The sequence below is a fragment of the Lutjanus erythropterus genome, chromosome 3 (genome assembly GCF_056507025.1).
Source record: "Lutjanus erythropterus isolate fLutEry1 chromosome 3, fLutEry1.hap2, whole genome shotgun sequence".
In the NCBI taxonomy this organism is placed as follows: domain Eukaryota; kingdom Metazoa; phylum Chordata; class Actinopteri; order Lutjaniformes; family Lutjanidae; genus Lutjanus; species Lutjanus erythropterus.
Genome location: NC_139319.1, coordinates 38542873 through 38563945, shown reverse-complemented (window position 1 = coordinate 38563945; position 21073 = coordinate 38542873). Strand labels below are relative to the sequence as shown.

General features: G+C 40.4%; 1 protein-coding gene across 1 annotated transcript in view; it reads right to left on the bottom strand.

Annotated features, from left to right (window-relative positions):
• The window catches only part of LOC146330538 (phospholipid-transporting ATPase ABCA1-like), a 44504-nt gene that overhangs the window by 4020 nt on the left and 19411 nt on the right, over positions 1–21073 (bottom strand). The window contains exons 9-44 of the mRNA XM_084716100.1: positions 15441–15684; positions 15189–15328; positions 14979–15095; positions 13413–13607; positions 11469–11677; positions 11207–11383; positions 10716–10938; positions 10217–10438; positions 9905–10109; positions 9645–9758; positions 9249–9423; positions 9016–9147; positions 8764–8903; positions 8505–8642; positions 8144–8373; positions 7959–8031; positions 7657–7859; positions 7492–7543; positions 7262–7375; positions 6797–6945; positions 6484–6608; positions 5818–5916; positions 5498–5687; positions 5246–5340; positions 5113–5145; positions 4896–5001; positions 4414–4488; positions 3594–3763; positions 3322–3499; positions 2449–2564; positions 2204–2348; positions 1917–2040; positions 1669–1798; positions 1302–1485; positions 1064–1170; positions 638–779 (exon numbers count right to left, since the gene is read on the bottom strand). Of these exons, the coding sequence (XP_084572226.1) occupies positions 638–779; positions 1064–1170; positions 1302–1485; positions 1669–1798; positions 1917–2040; positions 2204–2348; positions 2449–2564; positions 3322–3499; positions 3594–3763; positions 4414–4488; positions 4896–5001; positions 5113–5145; positions 5246–5340; positions 5498–5687; positions 5818–5916; positions 6484–6608; positions 6797–6945; positions 7262–7375; positions 7492–7543; positions 7657–7859; positions 7959–8031; positions 8144–8373; positions 8505–8642; positions 8764–8903; positions 9016–9147; positions 9249–9423; positions 9645–9758; positions 9905–10109; positions 10217–10438; positions 10716–10938; positions 11207–11383; positions 11469–11677; positions 13413–13607; positions 14979–15095; positions 15189–15328; positions 15441–15684 (5271 nt within the window). The remainder of the gene's footprint in view (positions 1–637; positions 780–1063; positions 1171–1301; positions 1486–1668; positions 1799–1916; positions 2041–2203; positions 2349–2448; positions 2565–3321; positions 3500–3593; positions 3764–4413; positions 4489–4895; positions 5002–5112; positions 5146–5245; positions 5341–5497; positions 5688–5817; positions 5917–6483; positions 6609–6796; positions 6946–7261; positions 7376–7491; positions 7544–7656; positions 7860–7958; positions 8032–8143; positions 8374–8504; positions 8643–8763; positions 8904–9015; positions 9148–9248; positions 9424–9644; positions 9759–9904; positions 10110–10216; positions 10439–10715; positions 10939–11206; positions 11384–11468; positions 11678–13412; positions 13608–14978; positions 15096–15188; positions 15329–15440; positions 15685–21073) is intronic.

Sequence of the window (21073 nt, the reverse complement as noted above, 5' to 3'; positions counted from 1 at the left end):
GCTGTGGTAAATAACATATTTATATTCATATAGATGTATACTCAAAATAATTAGGCCCTATTTCACTTCTTCATCACATTAAGTCAAATGTTATTGTGCTAAACAACCAACAAAATAAAAGGGAACGCAACAAATTTTCATGTTTCAAAATGTATCACCTGTGTGTAAGTAGACTATATTACATGTCTGAGCTGATATAAAACAATCAATAAACAATTAACTTCAATTTCAGTAAAATCCTTTTCTTTTTTTCCACTTCCAAGCCAACACTCGTTGAAACAGCTGTTGTGTGTGAGCCTCCCACAAAGACTGACAGATCACATTAAGCGTAGCCACGTGTGCACACTGGCAAGCAAGGCTCATCGTCATTGTTCAGAAAAAGGACAAAGCAGTTAGACTCTCTCTGACTAATTTTATTTCTTTATCTAAAAGATGAACTATTCAGTCTGAGAATATTGTGAAAATAATTCAGTTATAATTTCAATCAGTTTCAAGCACTTTATCCAAAATCCAATTCTATTTCAAACCTTGAAAAATTATGTTACAATCAAGTTTTCAAAGATTTCCAGCACCTGTAAGAACCCTGTATATACAGTGAGTCCATGAAAGTGTGTTTGTGTGTGTGTTTGTTGCTCACCTCACAGACTTCCTTCTCCGGCACTCCCCTCAGGATGGCATAAAACTCGAGGTGTTCTCTGCCGGTCAGCAGGTCGTTGATGGCATCAAACTGAGGACAGTAGCCCATGTTCTGATGTACCTCATCTATCTCTGTAGTCACACTGGAGACAGTAAGAGAGTATAATTAAGTTTTATAGAAAGCAGAACACTTAAAACAAAATTTAACCTTGTATTGAATATTTTGACACAAATGAGTTAATTTAATTACAGTGCAAATCAACTTATTTGAGTCATTCTCTCAATATTCATTTGATGTACCTTAAATAAACCACTGAATATATTTTCGCAGCTACTTCTTGCCAATCAGGCAGGCTGAATATACTGGAAAGATGTTTTAATTTTAAAGCAAATAATTGGATGTACTGTATATCTTAAGGTATATTACCTCTTGCCAGCCAGATAAGCCTCTCCACCGGTGACAACAGAGTCTCCTGTCAGCATTTTAAAGGTGCTGGTTTTCCCTGCCCCGTTCACCCCGAGCAAACCAAAGCACTGCAGGAGAAGGGAGACAATGTCACCATCAGGAATATAGAGATTATTTGCTACAGTATAAACATAATTTTAAGAATAAACAAACAGTTTCTGTACTAAAGAAAGCCTGGTGTCTGTTGTGTGTATTGTACCTCTCCAGGTGGGATGCCGACACAGAGCCGGTCCACTGCTGGCTTCTGTTTCCGCTTGTAAATCTTTGTGAGCTGTCTGAGCTCCAGGATGTCTGACTGTCCATTTCCACTCAGGATCCTCTGTCGCTCTCTGGCCACGTCCTCGTCTTCTTCTCCAATAGGCTTCAGATGACTGGTGGATGACCTGGAAGGACACAGAGACAAGGTCACATTCAGGACAAATTTTAGGGAATCATTTTAGTTGAATCCTTCACCCAGTGAGAATTAAAATCCTGATTTCTTAAGTGTTTGTGTACTGGACACTGTATTATCAGATTTTTTTCATTTCAGCCTGACGGATCACACATGTATCACAGGTATTACCCACCTGGCCTTGATGCAGAAGCGGTACTGAATGAGGACGGTGATGCAGAAGAAGATGACGCCCTCTATGGCCATCGCAAACAGGTTCTTTCCCACCATGTCCCAGGCCAGAGGGGAGCGGAACCTGTTTTCACCTACAGAGACACAACCGCAACCAGAGATCAGACATTTTCAACACATTCAGAAAATCTCTTTACTTCTCTTGTCAAAATGAGGTTACAGTAGTTGGTTAAAGAGGTCTGCTGTAGTTACCAAATCTCTCCAAAGCGTCGGCCATTGCCTGATTCTTCACCATGTCGATCAGTCCTCTGCCCAGACAAAAGTGAGGGAAGATGAGGAACACGTTCTTCAGGATGTCGTTGATGCCACCGATCTCCTTGAATAGGAATGAAGTCAGTATTCACAGTTAATATTTAGTCATGGAGAGTAAACCATCTTGATGCAAAGACCTTTCTTTCTAACATTTTTCAATCAACAATCAGTCTAATCTACTGCCACTCTAACAATCTGAATGAAAATTATTTGGAGCCATTATTTACATTGCTTCCAAACAGCTCGAGCACAAATGTGGACACGCTGCCGTTGATTCCAATCAGTATGTTAACGCTGGTCAAAACCACGTATGCTGTGCTGGGGATCTTGAAGAAGAATGAGGCCGGGTACATCAGAGGGGTGATGGACCATCTGGGAAGAGACATGGAGATAATTTTAATGAGGGTTAGAGAAATAGAAAAAAACATGAGAAAGGAAGAGCCAAACGAAATGAGTGCGTGTCAAAACGCACCCGTAGAGCAGCAGCAGCAGAGCCAGCACGGGCAGATTGGTGGACGAGACGTAGGCGTCTTGTTGGAAACACACGAAGATGATGATGACCAATGTGGCGGGGACGATGTAGTTACACTGCAAGAGAGGAAGAGAAGGAGGGTGAAAAAGAGGCTTCAGCAAGTTTTAAGGTAATAAGATTATATAACCTCATTCTGTCCTGATATGGACCATCTTTTAATTTTTAATTGAGTTTTCAATTGACACACAAACATATTTCTCAGTTATTTCATAGCTTAATAGTTCAGTTACTTGGCATCATGTTTCATGTACATGATCATATTTTCCCAGCTCTTTTGAAAGATATCACTTTTTGTACTATGGCTGCAACAACGATTATTTTCACCACTGATTAATCGATTAGTTGCTTCAGCCATTTAATGTCAGAACATGGAAAAAAAACGTTCCAAATACATCAACAAGTATCTTGTTTTGTCCACAACCCAAATATATCCAGTTTACTGTAGTAAACTAAAGAAAACAAAAAATATATGAATCTGAGAGGCTGAAATCAAAACATTCTTCTTAATAAATTACCGAAAATAATAATCAAAATATTTAATTTAATAGTCGATTAACAATGGGTCTCTCATTGTAGCTCTAGTTATTCTCTCACTGGAGGCTCTGCTTTACACCTGTTTCTTATTATAGCTTTTTGCTGGTAAACAGTATAAACAGATTTTTTGCCAGATATCAATGGCTCCATTGTAAAGCATCCTCAATGTTCCCAAGGTGCGTCACAGAACATTTGTTTAGAACAACATATCCTGACTCTTACTACGTTTAATACAGTTTGGAGAGGAGCCGAGGCTCCAGCTTGTCTGGAATGTCTTACCATATCCCAGACAAAGTTGGCCAGCCAATAGAGGAAAGGCTGCACTCCGCTGATGAATTGCATGTGTTTGGCCTTGTTCACTCGCTCCTGGATGAGGAAGACAACGAAGCTGGCGGGGACGAAGGACATCGCAAAGATCACGCAGATGGAAACCAGCACATCCACTGATGTCGTCATCCTGAAAGACGGAGCACAAATCGAAGGTAGCAATGAGAATTGACGACTTTTAGAAGGTCAACGAAATGTAATTTTTTATTGAGAGTGATACTCACAGTGCGACCTGTGACAGCTGCTCCTTGGTGAGGTTGAGCGGGTGATTGTAGGCGGTAATGCCAAATTTTGTGGGGTCTTTGCCGCCTTTTAGACTTGCCCGCAGGATGCCGTTGTTCATCACATTGAGGAAGGAGCCGATGCTGTGCCAGCCCTTGTTGTTGAACCAAATCTGAAAGGAGACAGGCAGACATTTTAGTTTCTGTAACCTCAAAGCAGGCTGGGACTAAATTAGTAGTTTGGTGATCAGCTGAAAATGCAAGACAGGAAAGATTACAGTATGTCTTAAGTAAATACATGTTTTCTCCTTTGCTCTGTCTCCCACTCTAGCCCGCTTTTTATTTTATTCTCTTTCATTTCTTTCTTATTTCTTTCCATGGTTTGACATTTTATTCATTTTGATTGATTTTTGTTTTTGTGGTGAAAATAAGGAATTTAAGCTTATTCTGTTAGCTGCTGGATACAAGCATTCCCTCTAAAATGTGACTGTAACGTGCAAAATTAAGGTTTGAGTCCTGCAGGAATAAGCTGATACAAATTTAGTGAAATACACTGTACATGAATAAGAAAGAAAAACGAAAAGAGCAAGTGAAGTGATTATTATGCAATCAAATTACACATTATGAATAAACTGTGAGGTGAGGCATTCTGCTGAAGCAGATGGGTGCAGCAGCGGCATTGTTAAAGAATTTGGTGAGGAAAGCTTGATGGTAACCTGCAGAGCCACGTGCAGTTGTATAACCTGTGTGTGTGTGTGTGTGTGTGTGTGTGTGTGTGTGTGTGTGTGTGTGTGTGTGTGTGTGTGAGTGTGTGTGTGCTAACCTTGACGTTATTCTTGGTGTCCAATCCTTGGATAAAACTGGAGAGACTGTGGAAGAAACGATCCGCTGCAGTTCCCTGGAGGGTGGGTGAAGCAGAGAGAGAAAGAGTCTTCTTTAGCACACGAGTAAACTGACACCGTTCAGACCTGCTCAAGTCTATCCAGTCTTGTTTCACTACAGCTGCAATTTAACATTATAAACAAGTTGCTGTACACAGCACACAGTATTTATTGGTGTGTAATTTTCATTAGTATTTATTTTTTTTCTCATTTTCAATTCAGTTTAGTTAATTAACATGTTTATGCACACCTAGCTTTAAGTTATAGTTACATTTTAGTTAACTATAATAACCTTGACATAGCAGTCAGTGTCTTACCCTGACTAACAGGAGCCACAGTAGTAAAATCCACCACATTTAATGAGCTCTTTTTGTGCATTAGGGAAGTGGCAAATGTAAAATAATAGCGTAATGAATTCTCTTACTCTCTCCAGACGGAAGCGTCTCCTCAGCTGTGCAATCGCATCATCGATTTCATCCGTGTGAGACAAAAGCTGAGAACTCCTGGCGCCCAGCGAGAACCCGCCATATCTATATTATAGAGAAGAGTCATTTTATTATCAGCAGAGGACAAAGCAGAGAGGTGCTCGAGTCAATATTATTGACAAATAAGCTCAAGGTGGATCATGTGTAATAATGTACCTGAACTCGTTGACCCAAATCTTGTTCTTCAGGCTATAAGAGAAGAAAATAAAATGATCCAATGCTTAAGACATCCCAGAAGAAGAACTAATACAATGAACTGGGTCACACAAATGCGTATGATGAGTGTTACCTCTTGCCAATGATCTGAGCGTAGGTTTTAACCAGATAGTCTGAGATGTTTCTGCCGGTCAGATTCTGAAGAGTGTCTTTGTCACTGATCTTCATCTAGATACACAAACAGAAAAAACAGTTAATTAATGTTTGTTTTTTTGTGTAGCATTATCAGCTTGTCTTGCGTCCGTAAATGAGTAGAAAGAGGAGAGTGTCCTTGCTTTATGTTTATTTGATCTTTTTTTTTTTTTAATTGTTTGCTTTCACCAACCTGCGGTGGTGGAAGTCCGCCAGCACCAGCAGGACATTCAGGAAGCATCCTCTTGCGTCCACCACAGCTGCACTCACACAGGGGAGAGGGATTCTCCATGGACCAGTTTCCTTTCTCAAACAGGTCCTTCACACTTTGGGAGACCTGCGGGACCGACCACTCGTCCTCAACTGCTGTGCAGGGAATGTCCCTGGAGCAAAGAGATAGACCAAGTTTATATTTCACTCCAAAATCTCCTTTTTATGCATTTGAGAAGACGACCATATTTGTGATGTATGTGTCTATATTTTCTTAAGCAAGCTTTTCTTCTCGAAACTCACGGTATGGGTTCTCCTTCCATGCAGCGTGTTCCAAATCCTGGTTTTTCTGTCAGAGCTCCCAGTAGTTTGTTTGTGTGAGGGTCCTCAGGTAAGTCATTACTACAGGGACACAGAGAATCAATAATACATATAATATTATATATAAGACACTTTAACAATACATATCATTTATTGAATTGTTTTTAACTAGATATACACAAACTAATTGTCAGTTAGAATTAACAATAGGATGTAGAACAGCTATCATTATGACCGAAGACAAGTACAATCACTTCTACTATTAATAGACCAACTTCTTCATCAGTTTCTAATACCACCACTCTATGAAACTTGGATTTTGAGTTTCACAATAGTTCTAATAAATTAATTTAACAGCTGTGTTCTTTGCAGTTGTCAGCACTTGCATGTTACTAAGGCAGTGAGTTTAAAATACATCAGTTAGGTAACATGCAAACCTTAGTACAGTTAGGTAATCTTTTGCATGTTTAATGGATTGTGCACTTTGCAGATGGAAATACCACATTTATTTGGAAAATGTGCTCGTTCCTTTTTTTGTCAGAAATGCAGAATGATTTGTTGAGGTGAATTTGAGATTTAAAAGTTTTTCATTTAAAGAATGAGCAGAACCATCTTTTCTTGTTCAAAATTTGATTGAACATATCTCACCTGATGAAAGTAAACTGCTCTCCATACATGCCAGGATCCAGAGCCAAACTTGGGTACTTTCCAAATGGAGGAACAATCAGACTGAACACCAGGGCGATACACACAAACACAGCCGGAAGAACAATCTGAAAAACAACATCATGATAATTTACAATTGATGTGGATGAAAACTCACACACCTCAGAACAACTGCTTCATTTGAAAAGGTGTGAGATTGCTGTGAAAATACTGCAAAGTTGATTCAAAGCAGAAATTTCTGCACTGACTATCTGTTTATTTATAGTACCTGTATATGAAAATAGCATCAATGTACCTGAGCAAAGAAGCCTTTCCTGGAGCGCCGAGCATAGAGGAATCGTTTCCAGAGAAGCGCAACAAACTGCTGTCTCTTCAGACTCCAGCCTTTGACCTGGTATGAACCTTTGCCATCTGTTCCACTGAGCCAGTCGGTCTCACGGGATTCTGCACACACATCACAGTACACGTGAGCAAACTTGCAAAATTAAGTGTCCTTACTTTGTAACAGTACATGGCAAAACTGAATGCCATTTGAAATTATACTGGCACAAAGCAAATGATCTCTGTTCTTTGCAACATCTGGTTTTCTTAACACAAAAAGAAACTGCACTTTTCCTCCATTACAAATCTGAGATGTGACATGTGTTTCCTAATTCTTTTTGGGGAAAAAGACCTTTTTTTTGGCAAACAAAAGCATAAGCAATGATAGCAACAAGACTGATTCTATCATTGCACTGCATGCTGGGTAGTGCAGTTCTACCTGGGTCACCTTCAGAGTCGTTGAAATCAAAGTCATCCTCAGTGAAGGGCTTCAGGCAGCTCTGGTGGTCTCCAAATGCATGATGGCGGCGAATCCTGGTCGGCACGACTCCATCTGCAGCCACAGGAGAGTCGACATGTTCATATATACTGTTTCATATCTTCTGTTTTGTTTAAAGATAACATCTGCAGTAATCCAGATTGACTCTAAAATGAAGCTGTAAATCTCACCTGAAAGCTCAACAGAATCCACTCCACTGTCCTCAGCTACTTTTAGGAAAATCTGCAGAGTAGAAAGATGTGATTAAAACTTTGGCAGAAGCACATAAGCAACAAATCAAACAGAAAATAAAAAGCCCAGACAAAAATGTGTGTAGGCTTTTCACTGCTCCTCACCTCCTCCAGGGTGGTATCAGATATTCCATAACTGGATATTCCCAGGTCAGTGAGTCGGTCATCCAGCTCATGGAAGAGCTCCACAAAGGCTCCGTCTTTGGCTGACTGGTAGGGCAAGACGTAGGTGAGTTCGTGTCCGAGGTCCTCAACCAGGCGAGCCTCGGGGACGTGCTTGAATATTACGTTGGAGATGAGGGACACATCTGTAGGGGAGAAATCGGCAGAAAGAATGAGAGGTTGGCTCGTTATACTGGAATAAACTCATCCACCTTTAAAGTGGCCAGTTGAATGTCAGCTCTTACCAATGGTGGTGGTTTCACTCTCTGGTTCACTGCCAAGGCCAGCATCTGAACTGCTCTCTGATACACTGTCCTCCTGAGGAAAAGACAAAGAGGGTAAACAGTTCAACAAATGAAAGACTAGATCAAACATCTCCTTCCTTCTTGTGTCTTTTAAAATTATGTGTTCCTCATAGCATCTGTCATACCTTCTCGTTCTTCTTGCTGTAGGAGACGGTGCTGGCAGAATTCCTGCAGGACTGAAGGGTCAGGTCGTAGTCTCTCTTGACCAGGGTCAGGTAGTATCCCGTGCCCAGATGGGTCTTCAGGAAGAGAGAGGACCCTACACAGCACAGCTTGCCGTGGGAAATGATGGCGATGCGGTCGCCCAGGATGTCAGCCTCATCCATGTGGTGAGTGGACAGGATGATGGTGCGGCCTGATGGAGGGCCAGAGGGACAAACACAGTTAGCATACAAACTAAAACAGAAACCTAAACAGAATTAATCACATCAAATATTAAAAAAAGATGTACTGCATGATGAAGAAGCAGCTATCAGCTGTATTTACCTTGTCTGTATTTAAGCAGCAGGTCCCAGATGCCTCTGCGTGCGTAGGGATCGACCCCAGCAGTGGGTTCATCCAAGATCACAACCTTTGAGCCTCCAACAAAAGCGAGAGCCACTGACAGCTTCCTCTGCATCCCTCCTGCATAGACAACAGGAAGAAAACATCAGAATTACAGTTTTCCTGTAAAACATGCATTTATGTCCAATATTATTTGTGAATCAACAAAAAAATGTAGGGAAAAAAAAGTAATCAAACTGACCGGACAGCGCACTGGTGCGGGACTGTCGTTTGTGAGGCAGTCCAACATCGTTCACTATTTGTTCCATCTCAGCCTTCACTTTCTCCTCTGGCAGGCCCTTCAGACGGGCGTAGAACCAGATGTGTTCCTCCACTGTCAGCCTGGGTTACAACAAATTACACAATTACCAAACCAGAAGAGGCTACAAGTGTGCAAAATATTCATATCTTGACATTGAAAACTTAAGATACTGAAACTTGAAGGTCTACGTACATGCTGAAAAGTACGTTGTGCTGGGGACAGACGCCCAGATTCTGCCGGATGGTGCTGAGTTCAGTACGGATGTCCTTGCCGAGGATGTAGGCTGTACCAGAGGTGGGTGGAAACAACCCCGTCAGGATTGACCTATCAGGAAAGCAAGGACACAATGGTCAACATCAATCACCATCTCCACCGAGTAGCTTACTGGCTGATGAGCACTGTGCATGATCTGTGTATTATCTTACATGGTTGTGGTCTTGCCAGCTCCGTTGTGGCCGAGGAAGGAGGTGATCTGTCCATTGTAGAACCTCAGGGACAGTCCGTCTACAGCCAGCTTGTTTCCATGGCTGTAGACCTTCACCAGATTCTCGATGTAAACACCTGGCTCGATGTGGGCCGGCTCCTCCTCAATACACACAGCTGTGGATAAAATAAAGACAAGGACAATGGCACTTTAGCATTTAGCAACATACAGGCACTATTGAGTAATGTAGTAATGTACTAATATAATCTCTTGTGTGTGTGTGTGTGTGTGTGTGTATATATATATATATATATATATATATATATATATATATATATATATGTATATATATATATTTTTTTTTTTAATTAAGTTTTTTTTCCTCTAAGATTTGTACCTTCAGCGTTGCCCTTCTTTGACAGGGGGGTGGAGAGGTCCTTGTTCTGTTTCTCTCCACACCAGTACGTCCTCGTGAAAGGGAAGTACCAAGGCCTGGGTATCCCATACTGACCTGCAGTGGAGAGAATTGTTTTGTTTTCCGTCCAGTTCACAAAAACAACCTTAAAACATCTCATAACAATTTGCACTATTTAACTGGACATAATTGATTCAGCAATTTAAAGGGGGAAATCTTCATAAACTTTATCCTTCACTCACCAGGAAACACAGCTTCGATGTACCAGGTCATTATTCCGTAAAGCACAGCGTCGAACAGCATGAGGCAGATGGAGGTGGTCAGGTTGTAGCTGTCTTCCTCCAGAGGGCTGGCCAGCAGGTTGGACCACTGGATGCCCACCCCCTGCTCCTCAAACAAGGCAAAGTATTCGCAGCCAAAACCAAAAGCCACGGGAGACAGCAGACTCTGGGAGAAGAACAGAAAAGCCAGAGATTAGCAGACAAAAAAAATCCAGATACAGGACATATACAAAAGTATAATTAACTTTAAATTAAATAATTTCTTCCACTCACCACTACAACTTTTGCGCCAAAACCCACATAGTCTTGCCAGGCGACACAGAGCACATAGGGCAGGTAGAGGGTGAAGTATATGATGCCCCCACAGGCAGCTGCCAAGTTGGCACGGGAGAATAGGGTGCTGATGAGGAAACACTGCATGATGGTGACTACACCGAAGGATCCCAGGAAAAGAAACACGACCCCTGGGTCACTGTAAGGCAGCAGGTTGCCCATCTGAGGAGGGAGGCAGGGAAAGAAGGATGAGGAAAGTTAAATAGTTTCCTGGTTACAGCAGTATGATATCATTTGTTTTGCACAATTTGATGACATCTCTGGACAATTACGTGTTGTGAACATTGGAAAAACAGAGTGACTATCTAGTCAAATGTTGAGTATAAATATGAGTAATGATTTTTGTGAGTATGTTCACTTGTTTTCCACAATTTGCTGACATTCCTGCATGATGACAGCGTGAACACGTGTATGTGACTGAGTCTGTGGCCACACCAACCTTCAGTAACATCACCAACAAGCCGGCGCTGATCAGGAGTGGGATTAAGCTGCTGATGAACCAGCTGAGCCACAGGATGCCATTGTTCAGACCCATGATCCTCATGGTCTCTTTGAGGCGTGCCTCCTTCTCGTACACCACACCCTTGATGATGATGGCTACTGAGTACATCCAGGCCAAAGTCATGAAGAGAGGCATTGACCGACTCATCACCCGCAAGAAACTGTGAAAAGAAAAGACAAAAACTGGTTACATACCTTAAACTTCTATCTTCAAATGCCTTACATCATTAAATCAGTATACATAAACTAAAACTTTATTTAAGTCAATAAACCAAAAGAACTGATAAATACTGAATGCGCATCATGCAAACAACAATCTCCCACGGCCAGTAGGGGGCCTCCAGGTCGGTCGAAGGTCACTTTACATAATGAAGTAACTGTGCAGTGAAAGATGCAATTAGCCTCTTGCTTTTCAAAGAGGTCACTTACATGTCGTCAACATAGCAAGGGTAGGGCATCTGCTGAATGTAGATTCCTGTCTTCTCCTTAGTGCCAGTGACAGCTCTGATGATTCCCTGCTCGATGACGTCCTGCAGGTAAGAAAATCCACCCCAGATGTAGCGAAGGTCCTCAAAGGGGTCTGCCCTGGGACCGGGGTCCCAATAACTGCAAAGCAAAATGAAAATCAGTAAAGAACCTAAAAATCTGCAGAGAATCTGCAATTAAATATTAGTTGGACACAGCCTCTTACCCATCTTTAATCTTGTTTGTCCTCTCCACATTATCAATGTCCATGCGGATCTTATAGTTGACGTTGGGAGGCAAGTCAGTACTGTTGCTATGGGTGATGTCAGGAAACACGATTCCAGCCCAGAACTTCTGGTTGTCCAGAAGTCCCATGGACTTGTTGACGAGTCGCTCCTCATTAGCTACAGGCTCCAGCTTGTCCAGGTTCACACACTGAGAGGAAAAGAGGGCACGGTTACAGCATATTTTACTTAGTGTCTGACAAAAAGGGACGATGCTTTTGCATGAATTGTTGTGGGGTCTAAACGGGAGTATAAAAAAATGCTAAAATATCTCAAGAAAAAAATGTTTCAAAACCGTACCTGACTATGACAATACCTGCCCTGATATTACATAGTTATTTTTTATTTTATTTTATTCTTTTTATTTTAATTTTATAAAATGGCATCTACTGACTGCAGTGTTGTGTTTTGTTTTTTTTTTGCAATTGTACATACATCATTCAAACATTTATTTCCAAAAACAATTCAAGCCAATTTTATTGCACATGCTTAGGTCATGGCTGGCAAAAAAAGAGATTTAGCAATCAGCAATCTGTCAGAATTGCTCACCCCACTTTTAAATACTTAAAGTATTAATGTAAAATGATGGCAATGCAACGTTTACCAGACAGGCTTTTAACAGCTGAAAATAAACTAATCATATTCTTAAAATAAAAAAAGTCCTGCTCATTCAGTCTCTTGCTTTCCTCTTATATAATGTTCAGAAGCTGATAACAAAGATGAACTCTATGCCCTACTACACAAACCCATGTTCCTTGGTTTGACACTGAGGAACTACATCAGAGTTTAGCTGATTTGTGGAGACCTCCTGCAGATTAGCCTCTCACATTCTGTACACAGCTGACATAAGCTGACTTATACCTCATCCACTCACACTGTGTGAAAAGCCAATAAGTACAGAAAGCACAATGAAAACACAGTATGAGAGCTTATAATGCTACAGGCAGGCCAGTCTTATGCAGTCACTCAAGGCCTTGACATAGTTTTTGGTATGGGAAATGTCAGTTCACACATTATATGAGCTCCTTTATGGGTGAGACACAGTCAGTAGGCCAGTGGGTTACTTTGCAAGACATTAGTCAAAGATATTTCATGGTGTTTAATATTTGCGGTTACCTAACCGACGTCAAGTTAATGTCTTTTTAAACGATTAGTATTAGCATTATCCACGGTAGCAAGAGGGATGAGGAGACTAAAGAAAGTCTGAGGTCATGTGGTGGATTTGCCCACATTGCAAATCATCAGTTGCATTCATCAGTCTATGCAATGGAAAACATCATTACTTATTTAGCTTATCTGATCATTATGTATCAGATAATTGTATATCAGCTGTACGTCACAAGGCTTTTAGCTCACATTTATCATTGAACCTTGATGATTACTTTACAGGAATCTCAGTGAAGATTGCCCATTCATTGTGGCATGAACATTGATTAACATTTGGCAGGGGTATAGTGCTGGTTGTTTGTCGCTGAGGCGCCACTCTGGCATACTGACCCACTACTCTGAGACAGGAAGCAGTGACACACTCAGAATGGCAATGAGGAAAGCAAGAACATTTGATTTCAAGACTCTTAATAGCTGTGCTGGGAGCTAAATGTGGTTAAAGTGCATTATAAAGCAACAGAGGATACTGGAAGATTTTGTAATGTGATGACCTATTTGTGCAAGTGGCATTTAACCTATTTCCCCACTAAAATTCTTTGCATCCAAGATTGGATAACAGCTATTTTACAGACACAACTTATGACCCATACAAAGATGTGTTTATTGGCACAGTCCCTGTAGACAAGAACAATTACACAGCAGTATAATTTCACACTCCTGACATGACTGAACTAGTCATGTGAAAAGACTGTTGATGCATCCTGCACCAACACACTAACCTCCATGAAGCGTGAGATGGTCTGTATGGCCTGGTCAGTTTCGTTGAAGACGTCTCTCCAGGTATAGGCGGAACCTGCAGGTCTTTGGTCCTCTGAGACCTTGGACAGGAAGTTCGACACATCTGACACACGCCACTCAGTCCCACTGAGCTGGGCATTAAGGAAGGCTGCGCTGGCATTATTCTGGAGCAAGGTCTGCAAAAACAAAAGATTTATGTTGTTTATTATAGAGTCAATGTGCCATGACCTGTTACAATGAAGAAAACCTAAAAAACCCAACATTTACAAGAGGTTCATGGTCTTTCTGTCATAAGACTTTAAAATCCTTATTAGCCTTCTTCCTCATGCAGTAAGATGTATGTCAGACAACAGTAAAAAATTAAACAGTTGAATAATCCCTGTCTGCCTTTAGGCTTGTTTAGTTTAGTGACCTTTATTCTTCCTGTGTACTGTGTGTATGTGTGTTTAACTCTCTGTGTGGCTTGTGACCTATTTTACTGCAATTTAATTTTCTAATTTTCTGAGATCCCATTCAAGGCTTTTTTAAAGGCATTATCTGCTATTATGGCCATTTATTCTGTTTCCCTGCAAGATAAAACTATTTCATGACATACTACAAAACAACAGAGACAGCCATTTAATCAAATACTATACAAAACAGAATACTGTTACTTTTCAAAATGAAACTGAACAGAGCTTTAAATGTTTAAATCTAATTCTAACAAATGGGTGTTCATATGAACTTAAAGCGTGGTTCATCTCTGACAGAAACAGATAATTCAATCTCTTCTCTTTTCAAAATGTTTTCAATCGCAACTTACTGACTCTTCATGTATGGTTAACGCTTGCAGCAAAGGTTATTTTACAGTATCACCTTTTACCACTAGGTGGAAGTGGTGCTTATGCAATTTGCATAGGAAAGCTGTGGAAAAAAGTCAGAGCCCTGTTATGATCTATACACCATCTGATAGAGACTGTTTTCATAAGAACATGATGGTAAACGGTTTATTCTGGTAGAGTGACCGTAACTTTATACTCATTAATCTGGACAGAACAAATAGTTCTGTGTACAAGAAAACCAACATTTTGCGCGCTTGTCCCTGTTTGATGATCAGAGAAAACACATAAATGTTTCAGACTGCTGCCAGACCCACATTATGCTTTTTTTAATTGATTAAGTTTTGCGGTTGACCTTATCTCTTTCCTCCTGTAAGATGGATTATCGATCTGTTTATCAGTCTCTCTCTCTTATGTTTACTAAAAAGACACCAGCCAGTATGAAAAACTTCATACTTCTCTTTGCTTCTGTCCTTTTTCTCCACACTTACAGTACTTTATCGTTCTGTGAAGAACCCACAAGAGAATAAACCACTTTTGTGACATTCAAGGTCAATCAGATATTGGAGACATACTGAAGAAGTCTGGGTGGATACATCAGACATGTAATTATACTTCTGTCACAGAGATGTACAGATAACCATCTTTAAATCTCTCATGTAAACAGGATGAATGCTGCAAACAGCTCTGACGTGTGTGCGTGTGTGTTGTCAGCGCCTTCACACTCACCCTGACCAAGTCCATTTCTTCGCTGTTCTCCATGAAGTTCCAGATTTTGGGCCTCATCTCCTCCCACATCCCTCCAAGGTCCCTCAGCACACCGAGCTCCTGGAAGGTCTTGTTAACCTGTAACACACGCAAACACATTCAGTCTCATTTAAAGGGGCTTTGTTTATGATTGTGGTGGGTGTCTTAAAAGATGAAAGGGGTCTGTTGTACCTCGTGGATGATTCTCTGTGTTGCAGGAGTATCTGGGGTGTACAGGATCTTCCCCATGAGCAGAGGCTTCAGAGCTCTCCAGATCATCCTGGAAATGGGGCTTGATTCCAGGCTTCTCATCATGTTGTTACAATAGGGAGCTATACAATAAAAAAAAGACATTATGAATCTTGAAGCTTGTCTGTTGAAGTAAAAAAGTTATAATTCTGAAGTAAAAAAAAAAGATTGTTTCCCAAAGCTCTGGACACTTACTGGAAGAGTTGTCGTAAGTGGACAGAGGTTCACTGTCACTGTCGTTGCCATGGTTTCCAAACAAGGCCTTGTAGTTATTGTCTTCATACCAGTTGAGAGACTTGATTTTGAGGCCGCCTCCCTCAGGGTGTCCACATACGATACGTGACACAGCCTGGTACATCTGGTTTGGAGACCCTGTAGCATTTGCTGTCAGGTACAGGATCTCCTTACGCATATCCTTCCAACTATTCATACTGGAAAGCTGGAGAGAGACACACGCGGAGATGATGATGGCTGTAGCTGTAAGTATATCATTACAAGTCCAAATGTTGATAAGCTAGGGGATACAAATAGACACAGACACATCAACAAGACACATTTTACTTGTGTCGCTGTGTGCTGCCTTCCCAATATCAAGATGAATGGGACAAAAACACAGAAAAGATGATTCCTTAGTGTTTCCATCATGCATGACAGAGGGAGCAAGACAAAACAGACCAGAAAGGGAATGAAAGCCCATTTCTGCCAGTGAAAAAAAAAATCCCAATGGTAAGTCATAATTTTCAGACAAAAAGGTCAAATTATGAGATAAAAGTATTAATTCATAATTATGAATGAGGTTCCATTCACCGTGCACAGAAAAAACAGTATAAATATTCTTCAGAGGGCTACTATTTACTTTTATACACTGATTACATTAGTAAAAAAGATATATTAGATTGCATAACTAAAAAAAGTTCTACTTTTACCAGATTCCAGATTATCTGTACTTCTACATCAGTAAATAATGTATATGCTTTTGGTATCTCTGAAAATGATGAAAAGTTGTTATTTTTAACACAGCAGAACTCTGTAGGAAATAATTTATGTGGAATTATACAGAGCCATGTATGTGAAATTGGTCCTGACATGACATGAGCATTCAGCAGCTGTGCTGTTTATGAGTTTGCTGAGCCACTGCATTACATTTCAGTCCCACAACACGTGTTCAAACTTGCTCCGTACGAGCTTCTTCTTTCGTCAGTGAATCTCACATCTCATGTACTGTAACTCACAGTGTGGGGAGTGAGGCTAATGTGTTTTCATTTGAAAGGCTATCATCTGTCATAACAGAGGCAGCTTATATGAACCCTGCGAGCGTGAGGCTGCAGGTTTGAAGGTATTAAAGGTTATCATCTGCACTATGAGTGGTATTCTAGACATGGTCGAGTCAAGTGTTGCATTGCAGGGCGGAGACACATCGCACTTAGTCGTCTGTCTGACTAAGATAAATTTAACTGCTGTCCCCAGTCCTATCTGCACCCCTCTGCGTGCGTACATGTGTCTGTGTGTGGTTCAGCATTTCTCATGAGAGGAGAGATCAGATAACGTATAGCACATAGTTTGGAGTGTTAATTACATGATATCACACTGTTTCTTACATAAAAAGCAACTATGCTGTATGTTTGTGGCATTGTCCTCCTTTTGCTGGGGTTCATGGGTTTACCTCTACTGTATATTTGTCTAAAATTCTCTATGCTGGAGGCTTGGGGTTAATGCAGTACTGCTGTCTTATTATTATTGTTATCTCAGCATAAATTACTTGTACTGTTGCTCTTCAGCTACTATTAACAGTCCTATTATAGTTCAGTTTTGTTCGCAATAGGGCTGAATGATTTGAAAATAATTGCAATTATCATGACTGATGTTGCTATATTAGTATGATCATTTTTACATTTTATACATTTTGACATTATTCTCATTTTCATCGGAAATCAGTGTGATTGTTGTGGGTATCTTTACCAAACAAAGATGTTTAAAGGCTTCTGCAACATGACAATGTTGAATTTGAATTGTATTTCAGCTTTACCAAATGCAATTTGAAAATTGCAGTAATGCAAAGCATATGCTTGCTTCAGGGGGGAATAACTGTCTCACATATTTGTCTTTTTTTTTCCTGCTCAGGGATTCCTTATTAATGTCTTTCCAGTCAGGAGTAAACAGACCTAATATTTGTTTTGTTCTCTTGTGACATTAAAGTTTGTGCAACAAGTGCTTGACATTGCCTTATCAATAAATAAGTCATAGGGCTTTTTGTCATAGTCCTCCAGTGTCAAGAAAAATGGTCCTTGCTGATCTTCTATCAACATCAGCTATCAAATCAGTGTTACGTCAGGCTGAAAGGAGCAAGGAGTTCATTTTGGTTCACAAAGAGGTTACTACAGGTCAAGAGACAAGTCATCACAACTTCCCTCCAAACTGGTCAAGTGCAAATGCAATTATGTCACCAACTCGTGATACAGAAGGAATGAAAGGAAGGGTTTTGTGTTTTTCATGCAAAGTAAAACAAAGGAAGGGCGGATGAAGAAGGGAGCTTTTGTTTCTTAAGTGTGAACTGCAGGAGGTTATACTTAGGCTTAGGCTAAGCTCCAGCTCTGTGTGTGAGGGATGGAGGCTGAGGAAAGCATGCCTTTTTCCTTAGATATGAGGAAATATATGATAGAAACTGACAGACAAAGAAAGAAAGAAAGAAAGAAAGAAAGAAAGAAAGAAAGAAAGAAAGAAAGAAAGAAAAGAAGACTCATATGAGCTTGCAGTGGAGAAAGCAGGAGTGGAAGGTGCGAGAACAAAGAGAGGTTACTGTCGGTCGTTCTCCTAATAGGCAAACCTCCGCAGGCTCCACAGGCAGAGCGCTATTATACTGACAACTGTTGTACACTCCGCTGACACATAAACACACATCCACACACTAGCACATAAATGGGCGGGATGAGGCACAAACACACAGAAGCTCCTGACACGCCATGCATGGTTGTTTCAGAACAAATAACACTGTTTTTCTTTGTGCCATTTCCAATAAACTGTCCGCAGCATGTGATTGCTATTCTGCCCCTCAACAAGATATTCAACACTGTTTTCCAACAAGGAGAAAGTGAGACTGAAAGAGCTGCTGCGTCTCAGGTCACAGACGCAGGTTCTATACGCGGTCGCTTTGCAGCTGAGCCACATCAAACAGTCACATGCTTTCCTGCTCTAACTGGGTGTAATAATGTGTGTGTCTGTGTTGAGTTAATCTAGGTGCATATCTGGGTCTTTGTCAAGTGTCTTTCCTGTGTGGTGTCTATATGTGTTCCATTAAAAAGTTGTGCATGTGAATGTTTTCATATGTAGCTCACAGTAGCTGCAAAAACAGAGCAAAAACTGACAGAAACCCCCAGCCACATTTTGTGTGACACACACACACACACACACACACACACACACACACACTAGTCAAAAAACCCCAAAAACCTAGTTTAGAATATATTCTAACATATATGTATGTGTGTGTGAAACAGACTCTGCCTGCCAAAGTTGCATACGAGAGTAACCTGGCCTGTGTGAGTTAGTATTAATTTGACTGTGCTGAAAACGCTTCTGTGTGACTGAGTGTGTGTCATTTCCCTGGAGGGATGATGCTCATGTTAACTTGGGTGACTAGGCAAGAAACACACACACACACACACCCAGACACAGACCGTCAGGCAGCAGAGGAGGATTGTCCTAGAGTAACCTCGTAGCAGAGCCTGCATGAGGTTATTAAAGTTCAAATTTCCGCTTCAGCACGCAGCTATTCAGACCAGAACAGCTCAGGGGCCAATCAGAAATTAATTGTTAACATGAAATCATACATTTTAACTACATTCAAACCAGGTCATGGCCTGAAATTTATTAGGCTCCTGCTCTCTCTAGCAATGTAAACCTACTCATAAGAAGAAATAACATAAACTGATCAACAGCAGTAAAAAAGCAAATAGACATAAGCATAATGATAATTAGCATCTGTGTAAAGCCTTACATAAAACTGCTCCTAATTAATAGGCTGATCAGGTTAAAATGATATATCTTTGCATCCTGGCACATAAACTCTAAATGTGTAAGAGGTTCAGTTGTAGAGGCTCTAATCGATCTTCCATCCAGATATCAGGTTGTAGATTTCTCCATGACAGTGATCGGGTTTTGGAACAGAGAGGTTACTAAAGTTTATTTACACACTCCCTCCTTTGCTAGGCAACTGCTTAAGATACTTTGGGCAAACAATACAAAGACGATAAATGTCACTAATGTTTCCGAGAGGGCATGCTGATTAAATTAGAATACATTATTAAAAAAAATACACATTTGCTGAGCTTGTGAGGGGAGGAAAAATCCTTTATTATCATCAGTCATAATGCAGGCTTTAGAAAGAGAAAAGGGTTAAGGAGAGCACCACAACAAACTAGGATTTAGCAACTAAAAATCAAGGGGTGTTTGAGTAATTGAGAGTGAAAGATAGTTATGAAGCCCAGACCAATTCTCTATCTACACTGCTAGTCAGAAAACTGCTTCTATGACTCTGGAAATCTGAAAAGCCCCAAATGTTTGAAATGTGGCGGAAGAAATTAGGACGTGTATCACATCTAGAGAAAATTAGATTATGTCAATCAGAGAGAAAATCTGGCAACGTAAAAATAATTAATTATAAATTGATTATTTTTTTGTTGTTTTTTCCCGTGCATTTTTTGTTGTTTGTGTGTTTGTTCTGCTGTGCTTCTATACCACTTTTCAAAATCAATAAACAGACGTTTTTAAAAAAAGATCAATTACAGTTGAACACTGCTGATGAGCTTTAATTGAGAATTTAGTGAAGGATATTCTACAGGTAACAACAGTTCTGATAATGAAGATTATGTGAGTTTTGCAAGCAGGAAAATCTGACACATTTTTTTATATGTAAGTGCAACTAAACTTGTTTCAGATTTTCTTGGACTGACATTTAGGTAGGACTGAGACTGTAGATAAATGTGGATTTATTCTGCCCCTTTTTATGACGTACTGCAACCTTTCTAAAGTAGGTCTGTCTAAGTGCACAGAAGTTTTTTTTTTTTTACGTATTTGCCCCACTTGCAGAATTTGCATGTGGCTTGTCACGTGGAGGTCAATGTGAAAATGAGCATTTTCTTGACTACTGAAAGACATTTTGAAAATACATTATCGCTGTGGTTCTTTTTGCCTTCCAGCAGTGATAAGCCCTGGATTGAAACACAGGCTACAGATGATTACTGGTTAGGAAAGAGAGGTTACATGAGTGCGTTTCTCCGCTCTGCCAGCCTCATACCACATTTACCAACCAACTGAACAAACCAATATAATCTGCTTCAAATAAAGTAATACACCCTGAAGAGGAATGGTTTCTGTTGGCGACGAAATAATCAGATTAAATAGATGCTCTTTCAGCGAGTATGCCACTGTGTCACTCCAGCGGTACCAGCAGCCTAAAATAACTATAAGGTCTCCACAGGAGTACAAAAGATCAATGAGCAGGTTCAGACACAAACAAAAACATGATGAAACCCAGGATGAAGTTATGCAAGATTGATTTGGTCAATATTCATCCACTTCTGTCTTTTACACCCTTCATGAGTTCATGTTTGTTAATTATTGTTCTCTCATGCAATGCCAAGTGAAAAAGAACCTGACATGGTGGAAGGAGATAAAAAGGATTGGTGACGGCTGCAACAAGAAAGAAAAAAAAGACTAACTCACTGACTTTCTCACAGTCGCATGTACAGGAAATGGTATTACACCCGCAAACGTACACAGACATGCACAGCTGAGTCTTTATGTTTTGCCAACTCAGGGGGTTGTTTTGT